Here is a 13,178-nt window from a genome sequence, read left to right as displayed (position 1 = left end):
CCTTTTGGACAAATTCCAGCCGTTGTAAACGTCGGTGTCGAGCTTCTCTTACAGAGGCATGTCTGCACGAGCAAGCTAGGACAAGTAGTGGTGTGAACAGACCCGTTTGTGTGACTGTCTATGCCAAAAACTAGCAGTAAGAACAACACCCGGGATTATTAGAAACCACTGAGAGCTGCCCGCTGTCCTGCTTCACAGGCAAGAGTTCAACCTTTCTGGTCACCATGTCACTGCAAGTCCTGTTAGCGCTTCAGTGCAGCAGCTGCATCCCCAGCCAGCAGCATTTAAAACAATATTAGGCATTACGGTTCTTGACGTTATTCAACATTAATTATACCTTGGAGATGCAGGCAGTGGTGGAATGTGAATTCTCCTGGGTCCAAGGAAGCCTCGTTGATCTGTAGGATGGACCTCAGAGCATTTACATGGGGTTAAACAGAAAAAAAGGATCCCTGTGCACCCAGTAGAGAGGCTGCCCTGCAGTAAGGGTCACTATAGTCTAAAATCATTTGCATGTTTTGCTGATGCACTCACTGCTCTAGAATACAGTAACTTCCTTTGCTGTCAGACCATCACACAAGGGGAGCTATTTAAAGACGGGTGTTCTGGTTCATTCTCCCCGTTGAAAAGGCCCAAATTCATGTGCTGTATCCATGAGGGCTTTGATCATCTGATCCTATGCTGTGGTGCTTAAATAAAAACTAATTTGATTGCAAAAGGCTCTTTAGTTTTTAATTTAGCTGTATTCAGAACTCCAGATAGCATGGAGGAGAATGGATTTTCCACGGTATCTGGACATCAGCCAGCAGCAATGTCTCTTAAAAGAAAGGGACGCTCTTAATATAGTTGGGCATTTGACATAAATCCATTGTGTTCTGACATTTTTCTGATTTGGTAGCTCTTAATTGCAATGGTTCCAGACACGGTATATTTGTGGGGTACATTTTATTAACAGGATGTTGGCTGCATTTCACAATATGGCCATACATATCTAGAGAAAGCCCTGGGTAGTCATCCTGCTGGGAATCTGCAGAAAAAAAATGGTCTAATTCTGCTCTACAGATGATGCAAGAAACTGAAATCCTCCTCCCGTCAGCTGCTTTCTTCTGGATTCCCATCAGCATCGCTGAGAACTGCACAGGTCCCGGCTGCTGAAACCAGCTCCAGCAGGACCAGCCGCCTGCTCCAGATGGTTCGTAGCCGTCACACATTAACTCCTTCAAACAGGTCTGTGGTGAGGGATCAGCCTTCCCCAGCCCTGCTCCAAATTCACTGGAGGTCTAAAATGACCGAGTTCAATGATGTTCCACTCCAAAGGAATTTGACCCTTTGAATTCCTCTAGCCGGTGTTGCAATGTTGTTAATATCCGCTGGCTGAGGGCAGTTCGGTGTGAGGCCAGGGGTACCTTTGACCCTCCCCACCTGTCTGGGGGCTCTAGCACATGAGCCTCACTGAATTTCACCGGGCAGCTGGCAAGGTCCTTGTCCCCATCACAGAAGGTGAAGGACCAAACGTGCCGGCATCCAGTGCGAGGCTCTGCCTGCAAGTTCGCACCGACCCACGTTCCCCTCGGTGGCTCACAGGCTCATCTGAGAGCGGGGAGGCTCAGGCAGAGCCAGGGGTGTGCTGGCAATGGGGGCGACCTCAGGGCACCCCCGCTCATCAGGCCAGGTCCTGGAGTGCCCATGCTCCTTCCCAGCAAGACTGGGATCCAAACATGATCACAGAAAACAGCTCTTCTGAAAGCAAATATACTTTATTTCAGACAGCAGCAGCAAAACACAAGAGGGTTTCAACCACAGACCATCTTATGTGTTTGGCTCTCCAGGCACCAGTCCACTACCTGGCTCCTGTAGCCAGGAGGTAACATTTCTCCCCTAAGCCTTTTTAAAGTTCCCACTATTCTTTTCAAAGCCCTTTCCCCCAGGTTTCTGCCTGATTCTCTACCTCCTCTTTGCCAGCCCAGGGTATTGATCTCAGCAGGGTCACAAGTAAACTTCAAAGGGGCTCATGCTCACACTGCTTGTCGAGGAACATGAAGGCACCGTCTGAGCCTTATCACTGCCCCTCCTGCCTCCCCGTGAGATAACAGCACTGCAGGAACCCGCTGGCCTTCTCGCAGCCAGGCTGGCGGCCGCGGTCACACTACCAGCCAGGACACACATTGTTTGCCGCTAACTACTTGTATTTCTTCATCACTGCTGATAAAGTGCTGTCCCACAGGCAGCACAGCACCAGCACCCAACCGTCCCGCTGCTCTGTCAGCCACAGGGATGGAAGGATCACGGAGAAAACACGCAGCCCTGGTTCACTGAGCCCTGCACAAACTCATGCACTTCGGAGCAACCGCCAGCAAAATTTGCTGCTTTTTCTATAGCCCAAGATTGGAGTGACACCTTATCTATCATTTGTTCTGTCCATTTTCCACCCTCAGAAGATGTGTCTGAGGTTTACACACTAGCTGTCTTAACACCAGCTTGCAAATTCTCTATTTAGCCTCTTTTCAGTGGTGAGCAGTCTCATCTGCAACTGCGCACGCCGGGTGGTGTGAGCACTCAGCACCCAGGGCAAGAAAGGCCTTAAGTCTCTGAAACATTAATATAAGAATCTGACTTGAAGTATCTGTGTCTGAAAACGTTGGCCCTGCATGTGTGCATTCTGCAAGTCAGTTTGTTCCTCTCCTTTGCCCCGATAGAGAGGAGCAGAGTGTTTCCCGGAGCCCAGCCGTGGGTCACGGTGATGTGAACAGCACCAAAGGAAGAAGAAACTGTTCCAAAGTTAAAATACACTCCCAAACTTTACATTGAACTTCACGTTGTTCCTTACCCATTTGTGAAAAGGTTTTGGTGATCTGCGAACGGAATCCTCTGGCTACACTTGTACTCGCAGTTCTTGAAGAAACAACTCCAGGTGGATGTTGCAAGTTGTTCTTTCCCCCTTGACTACCAGCAACATCAGGAGGAGCTCAGACCAGAACGCAGCAGCATCAGGCACTCTTTTGTCCTGGAATACACTGATTCCATCACGGCTCATATTAATAAAATCAGAGCAGCTATGACTCATCACTACTACTGCACAATTTTTCATTATGTCAGCTTATACCTGAAGGAGCAAGGGGGTAAGTGAAATATTAACGAGACTTGACATTTCTGCATGGTGACACTGCAGCTATAAGGCACCGAGGCAACGTTTGAACAGCTGTAAAACCAAGCCCCACTTGGCGCTGTAATTTTCTGTGCATCAGAAATAGGTTTGATTACAGCTACTTGGTTACAAGCTCCTGCACTCTTGCTGGTGACCCCCTGGTCAGTGTGTGTGGGATCCCCGGGGGGTCCCCACCCCTCAGCCAACATGTAGGGGTGCTCTAGATGTTGGTTACAAGCTCCTTCCAAACAAAATGATGCTGTGATTCTGTGCTCTCTAGAGCTATTGGAAAGGAGGTTGTAGCATGGAGGGTGTTGGCCTGTTCTCCCAAGTGATAGGAAGAGGGGAAATGGCCTCAAGTTGTGCCAAGGAAGGTTCAGAGTGAATATTAAGACACTTTTCTTCGTGGAAAGGGCTGTGAAGCATTGGAACAGGCTGACCAGGGCAGTGGTGGAGTCACCATCCCTGGAGGGGTTGAACAGATGTGTAGATGAGGCTCTTAGGGACATAGTTTAGGGCTAGATCCTATGATTCTATGTTTAACAAATAGGGGGGTCCCCAACCCCCCAAATCCCCACTGTGCGCTCTGTGTGTGCGGAATCCCCTGCTCCTTCCTCCCTCGGAGCGCCCCCCGACCCAGGGCCGGCGCACGGGGCTGGGGCTGCCGCTCCTCGGCCGGCGGCGGGTCCCCAGCCCTAAGCCGGCGCCCGGGGCGACCCCTGTCCCACCGTGCCGGCCCGCACCGCCCACCGCCGGTAGCCCCGGGGGCGGGAGCGGCCCCGGCCGTGCCCATAAGGCGTGTGCGGAGGCGGCGGGCGGAGCGGCCCATGGCGGCGGCGGGAGCAGCAGCGCGGTGCCTGCGGGGCGCCCGGCGCCTCCTGCCCGCGGGCGCACGGCGGGAGAGCTGCGAGCTGGCCCGGCTGGCGGGGCCCGTGGTGAGAGCCGGGAGCGGGCGGGGGGACACAGGGGATGGGGACAGGACCCCACTCCCCGCCGGAGCGGCGGCAGCCCCGGGGGGGAACGGCGGCGGTGCGGAGGTGAGAGCCGGGGATCGCCCCGGCACGGCGAGCACCGCGGCGCTCGGGCACCGGGAGCCTGGCAGCGTATCCCGGGCTGGGAGAAGCCATCAGGCCCCGGATCGCCGTTCCGCACGGGGTTCCAGCTCCCCTGCACATGGCTCCGCTCCCTCCCGCCGGCCGTGCCTGCCGGAGGCACAGCCAGACTTTAACCTCCACCATTTGTTCCTTAATTGTCATCCAAGAGCTTATTCCTTACCACAGCAATTCCTGTTGCTGTCCAGCTCGGTCCATGTGCTTTGCTCCAACGTGGCTCTGAAAGAAGAGCAGTGGATTTGGGGAGGGGGGGATAAGTTGTTAAATTGCTCTGAGGAATGAGTCTGTGGCTCCAGCACTGCCCCTTACCCCTTGGGTGACAAGCAGGTCGGTTAGCTGGACACCAGCTCCTTGGGCAGGCCTTCCAGCAGACTCTGGGTACAAAGGTACCTTACAGCCTGCTGTCCCAAAATCCTCCCCAGGCTGCTGTTTGTCTGCCAGGGCACACATCCCATGGGAGTCACATTTTGCAGAGGGGAGCGTGCACCACAGCCCTGGTCTAAATCCATTACACGTAAAGCTTTGTGCTTTGCATTTTCTAATCTATCTGGTAAATAAGTACCAACTGATGAACTCAGAGATGCCCTCCCTGACATCAAAGCACCAACCTGCTGTGAATGGGCAGCAGAGGAAGTATAGATGGGTTTCGGTTTCTGTAGCTGAATACATCACTCCTAGCTCGGTGCCCTCAACCTTTCCATCTGCAGCACAGCCTGGTTCTCCATGTGCACAGATAACCTCATAACAAAACCTACAGCTGTCATTAGCTAATGCTCATTTCATGGCAAACCCTGCACTGAACGATTGTGGAGGTACAGATCCTTCGAGCGGGAATTACTCCCAGCAGCAGGTCGAGCATGCCCAGGCCTGGCAGGAGATGAACTGCATCTGCAGGCAGCGGTGGGAGGGCTGGAGAGGAGGTTTTTATTCAGTTCTTCCTCTGACCCTGCAGGAGCTGGTTCTCCAGCAGCGCTGTGCTCTTGGCTTGCCAGCTGCTGGGTGGAAAGGAGTGTGAACAGACCCCGGGCATGGTCCCCAACCATGCCCACCCTTCCGTGGGTATTAATGTCTCTAACTCCTACCATCTGCTTCTAGCTGTGCCATGATCCGTGCCTCAGATGCCTGTAGAGGAGCTGTCCCCTTGCCAAGGGGAAATGAGGTCTGGAGTGTAATCTCTGCTACAGCATCGCTAAGCTAAGCAACAAGCAGACTAGACTTGGCATCTCTCTAGGAAGAGAAGACATTGTGGTTTGGGAGGGGAGATTTCCTAGATGCACAGAAGTGCAGAAAGACATAAGGATTTTTGATTTTTCCCTCTCTATGCATCTTTCATCCTGGAAAAGAGGACTTCTAGTGAAGCTGTTAAGCCACACATAAACAAGGTCATGTGGGAGATTGGCTGTGTGGCACCAAAACACCACAGGGCAGATAGAGGCTTGCTTTGAAAGACAAAATCACCGAAAGCCTGTGCAAGTTCTGGAGCAGCAGCCGTGGGGAGCAGGGATGGGTTCCCAGGACAGCAGAGCCGCGGTGACACCAGGAACCCCGAATGTGCATAGTCCAAGGTCAGAGGGAGGAGCGGTGTTCCTGCAGTCCTAACCAGTCCTCATCTCACCGTCTCCTCCTCCTCTCATCCTAGTTTGTCGCCCAGCTGCTGGGGTTCCTGATCAGTGTAGTCAGCTCCATCTTCTGTGGCCACCTGGGGAAAGCCGAGCTGGATGCTGTGACGCTGGCCGTGTCCGTACGTATTGCTCTGGTTCCCCTCTGATCTAGAACATGTAAGTTACACATCACCAAAAAAAATAAAAAAAGGAAGAAAAAAAACCCCAAACTTGTAGGAATGCATATGTGAGGACCCTGTGTGTAAGCAGAGCCTGATGGGAGGTGAACATCTCATCCAGCAAACTGCTCTTTCTTTTGCCCTGAGCGCAGGCAGGAGATGGGAACTGAGCAGTCAGTGGCTGTGCCAGTGCAAGGCCAGACCTGGGCAGGGAGCTGGAGCCTAGGACAAGCTCTTAGAACCCACCAGACCTAGCGTGTGGCCAGGATCAGCACTGTTTGTGGTCCTTTAGATATTCAGCCCTTGCCAGAGGATTCTTTTCCACACCAGAGACGAGGCTGTTTAGGTAACAAGAACATGTTATTCTGAGAAATAGAGAAGGGCTGGAAACCTCCCAAAAACTCACAGCAGAACTGTGTCCCCACCCAGATGGGAGGAACACGATGCTTTGAGCCAGGTCCCCTGTCACCCTCCCTTGCAACCCACGTCCTTTGTCTCTCCTCCAGGTTATCAACGTGACGGGCATCTCCATCGGCTCTGGTTTAGCCTCAGCATGCGACACGCTGATGTCCCAGGTCAGTAGCAGCTCCCCCTTTCTCGTGTCTAGCAGGGCTAGGTTGATGGCGTCTCTCCTGTGATCTGTGCACAAAGGGTGGGACAGTGGCAACTTCCAGCCAACACAGGGCTACAGATGTCCTGGATGGAGCCTGCTCCCTCCCTGTGGCTTTCCCAGGTTGTGCCTAGGTAGAAAAGGGATGTGCAATCCCCCTGAGGGCCAGTTGTACCCAACCAGCCTGTCACGAGTCACTGTAGGGCATGGGAAATGCACTGAACCAGCCCATCGCCGCCCCGGCCCCTCTGGTTCCTTGTGATGCTCACCTTGGTCCTCTTTCCCGACTCAGACGTACGGTGGCAAGAACCTGAAGCAGGTGGGCACCATCCTGCAGCGGGGGATCCTCATCCTGCTGCTGTGCTGCTTCCCGTGCTGGGCGCTCTTCGTCAACACCGAGCGGATCCTCCTGCTCCTCCGACAGGACCCCGAGGTCTCCAGGTCAGGGATGCGGTCGAGCCCTTCTGGACCAGGCGTTTGGCTGGGGCTGGTTTGCCGTGTTGTGTTGGAATCAAGGCTCTGTGGAGCTTGGGTATGAGGCTGCTTGGCTTGGCTCTGCTGTGTCATTAACTGGGGAAACAACTCTCTTTCCAGGTTAACTCAGATCTACGTGATGATCTTTATCCCAGCGCTTCCTGTAAGTTGCTGCTAAAACTATTAGAAGCTCCATATCCCCCAGTGACATTTGGGGAAAGGAGGGAGGTTCTTTGCTCTGGAGATCACAGAACAGCATGGTTTAGGGTTTTACAACCTGCCCCTTGCTCTTGGACTTTAACAGGTGTGCACTGGCCAGCAGCTGCTGGACCAGCAAACATGCCCTTGTTCATCTTGCTGTGCAAAGGCTTTTACTGCAGGGCATGTCTCTGCACAAGTAACTGGGGATGGACATTGGAACTGGGTGCTCCAGGCCTTGTTCTTACCTCCCAGCTGCTTGTTGCAAACACTCAGAGCTGCTGGGCCCTGGCTGGTCGCTCTGCCTCTGGAGGGACTTCCCTGGGGAATAAGTACAAGTTAATACTTGTTTCCAAGGTTTCCAGGCTCCCTCATGCTGATAAGGAAGCGTGGGAGATTGCTTATTGGGAAACTGGTCTCTTCCCAGTGGGAACGGGAGGTGCCTGTGGTTAATCCTGGCTTGGGGATGCTCCTGGCTGATACCACAGTTCAAACAGAACTCAGGAATGGGGTGTCAGGCACCCCAAGAAGCTGGGGGAAGGAGCTGAGGGAAGGACCTACCTGTGTGTTGAACGGTAGCTGGCTGTTGAACCACAGTGCAGCAATGCTGATGAAATGAATCCTGACTTTTGCAGGCGGCGTTTCTGTACCAGCTGCAGACAAGATATTTGCTAAGTCAGGTATTGTATAACTAACCAGGTTCTGGGCAATAGGTTAAAGATATTCCCAGGAACACGGATAAAGTTGGGCATCTAAGTTCATCCTGTTCTGGGGAGAGCTGTGCTGGGTGATATGTGATGCACAACCCTCAGCTGGGCCTGGAGAACTCGTGGGAATCACCCTTAGCTTGCTGCATTTCCCCACTACTGCCTCCCAACTCTGCACTGGGTTGATTGCAGCAGCACTGAGCCCTGCACGCTGCCATCTGCATGTCTAACCCGGTCCAGCTTTGCCTGGAACAGGAGCTGCCGCCTTGGCTTTCTCCCTGGGTGGTGATGAAGGTGTCCCCTGTGTTCACTGCATGGGAGCTTGGGCAGTGCTGGGGAAACAAACTCCAAAAATCTCTCCTTGGCTTCCAGGCCATCATTTTGCCTCAGATTTTGACAGGGATCGCAGCCAACATCCTCAATCTGGCCATGAACGCCTTGTTCCTGTACGTGCTGAAGCTGGGCATGGTGTAAGTGTGAGCGGAGGTGGTGACAGGCTTTGCTCAGGGCGCTGGGGGTGTCCTGAGGGCTCAGTTCTGCTGTCCTGTGCCCCCAGCCAACCCACCTGGGAGGATGAAGCTGGAGGGATCTGCCCCATATCTGCAGCAAGGCGTGTATGGGTGCCACCGGGTTCCTCCTGCTGTAGCTGAGATGGTGGAGGAGGATGTTTGAAATGTGTCTGTCTGTCTCCCCAGGGGCTCCGCCTGGGCCAACACTGTTTCTCAGTACACCCAGGCCATTCTCCTCTTCCTTTATGTGTGGTGGAAGAAGATCCATGTAGAGACGTGGGGAGGTACTGGTCACATCTTCATCCTTTATAATACCAGTGGCTGGTGCTGGGGTTCTGGCACTGTCACCAGCAGCCGCAGTGCAGGTCTGTGGAGGAGGGGAGGGACAGCAAGCATTCATTTTACTGCTCCTCACTGCAGGTTGGACCGGGGACTGTCTCCTGGACTGGGGCTCCTTCATCCGGCTGGCGGTACCTGGCATGCTCATGATGTGTATTGAGTGGTGGACCTTTGAGATTGGGAGCTTCTTGGCAGGCGAGTCCAAATCTTCTGTTTCCTCCGGTTCAGCAGGTCACGTTCCAGCCATCCCTGCTCTGGTGGCTGCGCCTGTGTCCCCAGAGCACCTCCTGCCAGCAGCCTCCTCACTGCAGGGTTGGTTCTGCTGGGGACCCTGTAGTTGCTGCCTCCTTGTCAGCAGAGGAGGAGTTTAATTCTGTCATAACAAAGGATGTGGTGGATTTTTCGCAGGGCTGCTCAGTGTGGTGGAGCTGGGCGCACAGTCTGTCATCTACGAGCTCTCCTCTGCGGCGTACATGGTAAGGGCTGGGTGAATTAAACCAAGGTCAGCTTGGGAGGATCCCCCAAGCAATGGCCCGGTGGACCAGGGCTGGGGAGGGATGCAGGTGTTGGTCCCAGGCAGGTGATGACTCTCGGACCTGCTGTGCTCATCCAGGGCTGTGCTGCACACGGGAAATCCCTTTCCTGCAGCAATACAAATTTAAGTCCCTACTGGGGAGGAACAACGTTGATGCAGGCTCTGTCGCCACTCACCTCCTCCTTGTCTCCTGCTTCTCAGGTGCCTCTGGGCTTCAGTGTGGCCGTGAGCGTCAGAGTGGGCAATGCCTTGGGATCGGGGGACATGGTGCAAGCCAAGACCTCCTGCATCACCGCGCTGCTGTGCGCAGGTCAGCCAGGGCATGAGGAGGGGAAAAGGAGCAGGACTTGCTGCCCTTGTGGCGAAGCAATATGACTTACTTCTTTTTCTTTCAGAAGTTTTTGCTGTGGTGGTTGCAACGTTACTGGGAACCCTAAAGGGCGTGGTGGGATACATCTTCACCAATGACAAGTGGGTTAACAGCTTTCTTTTGAGTATTGTTACCTTCTCAGGGGATGTGATTTATATCCCAGAAGCTGCTGACAAGAGTTCATAAACCTCCATCTGGCAACCGTGTTCCTCAAGGGTTCCTCCCCACTGCCCAGTGTCGCTGGGCAGCACAGATAATGGTGGCACTGGGGCTGGCACTGGGACACTAACATGGTGGTACCCAAGCTGCCCGGGTCCCCGTGGGTCTCATGAGCTGGGATCCGGCTTTGCTGTCTGAGGGAGATGTGGCAGAACCAGAGTCCCTTGGGACCAGCCTGTGCTGCTTTCACTGACCAGCACATCCATCTTCCCAACAGGGAGATCGTTATCCTGGTGTCCAAAGTGGTGACCATCTTTGCTCCATTCCACTTGTTTGATGCAGCAGCAGTGAGTATCCCCGCATCCCTGCAGGTTGGGGTGCAATGGAGAGCACAAAGCCCCTCTTGGCTCTGCGGGACAGTGCTGTGGGATCCCCAGGTCGTACCCCAGAGTTCCTGTGGCGTTACCTTCCATAGCACGTGCTTTCCCGTGGATTGACCCCTCTGCCTGCTCTCCTAGGCGACCTGTGGCGGTGTGTTGCGGGGCACAGGGAAGCAGAAGATGGGTGCTATTGCCAATGCCGTCGGCTATTACGCCGTCGGCCTCCCCATTGGCATCTCCCTGATGTTTGCAGCCAAGATGGGGGTGCTGGGTACGTGTGACTTCTGTTTGACATCATATGAGCTGCTGGTGCTGCTTCTGTTGGGCCAAACCCTCTGTCTTGAGCCTGGAATTGTGATCAGCTCTTCCTTTGTGTCGGTGGGGCTGAGTTGCACACTAAAGTGTCTAGCAGAGGCTCAGTAGCCTCCTTCAAATCGAGGCTGAGATGTTCCAGTAAATCCAAGCTTGGTCCCAGCATAGGACCTCCCAGGAGCTGTTTTGTCTCGGGAACATCAAGTCTGGGTTAGACATGGGGCAATATCTGACCCCATGGAGTCCTTGGGTGTTTTGGCAGCATCTGGTAAAACCAGGATCTCTTCAAGCTCCCCCTGAAACAACTCTCCATCGCTGCAGGTCTGTGGGTAGGGATGATCGTTTGCATCTCTCTGCAAGCCCTGTCCTTCTTCACTTTTGTCGTGCGCATTGATTGGAAGAAAGCTGCAGATGAGGTGAGACTTGTGCATCTCTCTAGTAGCTCTTAAACAGCGTTATAGGCGAGTTCCTGTCCCAGGACAGTGCCACAGGCCTCTGGGAAGGCAAAAGTGAAATGGGATCTGTCCCTCTCCTGTAGCAGAGGAGCAGTTCGGTGCTGAGCCCGTTTGCTTTGGGAGGAGGCTCAGGTTTGCTTGGCTGGGCAGGACACCTTTGCTCTGAGAAAAGCCATTTTTCTGTGTGTTTTTAGGCTCAAGTGCGAGCTGGGCTGAAAAAACAGCTGGAAGACGTGAACTCCAATGGCACAGCTGCTACCAAAACATCTGCTGTGGGTATGTAACCAGGGCTGAGAACAGGGAGGGAGCCCAAATTCTCCACCCAACCCTTCCTTTCCTTTGTAGCATGGCAGCTGTGTCTGTCCTGCTGGCCCAGATGGCTGGAAAAAGGACAGGGTCTGGTGCTGGTCCCAGGCCAGTGGCACTTCTGTACTTAGCAATGGGCTACAAGATACCCTGGTCGCCCTGTCACTACCATTGCTGTGCCACGGAAGAGCCTGTTTGCCTTACCTAGGAACATCTGCTCTGGGCATGTCCCCATGTCCTTGAGCCTTGGGAAGGGACCCTTAGGACTGTCACTAGCGCAGCGCCAGACTGAGATCCTAACACTGCAGCGCTCACCTCCGTGTCCCACAGATTACGTCTCGGTTGACACGGACACCGCGGACACCGCGGTCCTGCCTGCGAGCATGGCGGGGGGCGAGAGGCAACCTGATGTCCAGCTCATCATGCAGGAGGAGTCCGTTGTCGTCCCTGCTGCTCCCGTCGTGCCATGGAGGGCCCTGATCATCCGCCGTGCTCTGGCTGCCACCGCCGCCGTGGCTGTCCTGCTGCTGGGCGTACTGGTGCGGGTCCTGAGCGGCAATGGGTAGAGCCAGTGGCACTGGGGAGCTGTGCGCAGAGCAGGACACGTGTGGTGATGTCCCACGAGGACGGTGCGGGGGAAGGAATTCCCCCTCGGGTCCTTGGAAAGAGTCACTTTGCTCGGTTTTTGGTTAGCTCACAATGTTTTATCCCAGACGCAGAGCCCTTGAAGGGAGTGAGGATGCAGCACCTGGGAAGAAAGTGCTTGAGAGCTGGTCCCTCTCCTGCACTGGGTTGTCACTTGTGTCCTGGCACTGGCCCAGGAAGGAGACAAGGACCTTGTGCTGCTGTCCTGCTGGTCCCTCTCCTGCACTGGGTTGCCATTTGTGTCCTGGGACTGGCCCAGGAAGGAGACAAGGACCTTGTGCTGCTGTCCTGCTGTCTGGGGGTGTTTGTCCATGTCATTTGCTAATGGCAGAGGCTCCTGCTGCCCACAGCACATTCCCTCACACACCAATCTGTGCCAGTATCTCAGTGTGGCAGAGCGCACTGGTTACTGCTGCGGCAGCGCAGACAGATGCCAGTTTTGCCGGGAGATGGCCGGCTGCTCTGCCTGCACCGGGTGCTGGGTGCTGGCCCTGCTCTCCCTGCAGCGTGGTCGGCGCAGGGCCTAAAGCAATTCTTCTTTGCACTTTCGTAGGGTGGGATTTTTGATACAATAAAGTTTTCTGAGTAAATGTTGGGCTGTTACTGTGGTGTGAACATGACCCCGGTCATTGGCACAACTGAGCTGTGAGAGGGAAATATGTGCCTGGTTTGTGCAGCGTGATGGGCTCACACAGGGCTCAGCTTCAGCCTCCCAGCCCCACTGTTTGGGGTTGGGTCTGGGTGCAGCATCAACCAGGGGCTTGTTTTTAGCTGGACTGACAGAGCACGCTGCTCCCCTCACGTACAAAAGCAGGGTTTGTGGTCCTGGGTTGCTCCCACACCATTAATGAGCTGCACAGGAGGGTGATTGGATGCACAGCCCTACAGAGCCATCAAGGAACTGCCATATGGCTTAATGCAAACACCCCAGCGCTGCCTGCCCACCCCAGCCCCTGGGAGCCATCCCACGCTCTTACCTGCAGCTGTGTGACAGCAGTGAAGCCACCGTGGTGTGGCACACGTTCAGTTGTTGGAGATGAAACCACGTACAATCTGCACAGCATCTCCCTGCCACCCCACAGCTCTCCTGGCACATGGTGTTGGTTACCTGTGGGCTGGGAATGAAAAGATGTGACACAAGT

At 54.4% G+C, this 13,178-nt stretch overlaps 1 protein-coding gene across 1 annotated transcript; it reads left to right on the top strand.

Annotated features, from left to right (window-relative positions):
• Nucleotides 1–5,834: 5,834 nt before the first annotated feature.
• Nucleotides 5,835–12,626, top strand: LOC136109906 (multidrug and toxin extrusion protein 2-like). Its single transcript, XM_065852921.2, has 16 exons — nt 5,835–5,998; nt 6,544–6,612; nt 6,940–7,088; nt 7,242–7,284; nt 7,955–7,999; nt 8,399–8,496; nt 8,722–8,819; nt 8,956–9,069; nt 9,283–9,350; nt 9,611–9,719; nt 9,805–9,880; nt 10,216–10,285; nt 10,457–10,589; nt 10,952–11,046; nt 11,280–11,361; nt 11,722–12,626. The coding sequence occupies exons 2-16, from the start codon at nt 6,604–6,606 to the stop codon at nt 11,955–11,957; spliced, it is 1,425 nt and encodes a 474-aa protein (XP_065708993.2). The 5' UTR covers nt 5,835–5,998; nt 6,544–6,603; the 3' UTR covers nt 11,958–12,626.
• Nucleotides 12,627–13,178: the final 552 nt, after the last annotated feature.

This window comes from Patagioenas fasciata, chromosome 19, assembly GCF_037038585.1.
Source record: "Patagioenas fasciata isolate bPatFas1 chromosome 19, bPatFas1.hap1, whole genome shotgun sequence".
NCBI lineage: Eukaryota > Metazoa > Chordata > Aves > Columbiformes > Columbidae > Patagioenas > Patagioenas fasciata.
The sequence above is the reverse complement of the archived record's forward strand: the minus strand, read 5'-3'. Positions and strand labels throughout refer to the sequence as shown.

Excerpts from the sequence above, each read along its gene's own strand:
- LOC136109906 (XM_065852921.2), top strand. Across the intron at positions 9,720-9,804 it reads CACCGCGCTGCTGTGCGCAG|AAGTTTTTGCTGTGGTGGTT; the intron begins GTCAGCCAGGGC and ends TTTTTCTTTCAG. Across the intron at positions 9,881-10,215 it reads TACATCTTCACCAATGACAA|GGAGATCGTTATCCTGGTGT; the intron begins GTGGGTTAACAG and ends TCTTCCCAACAG.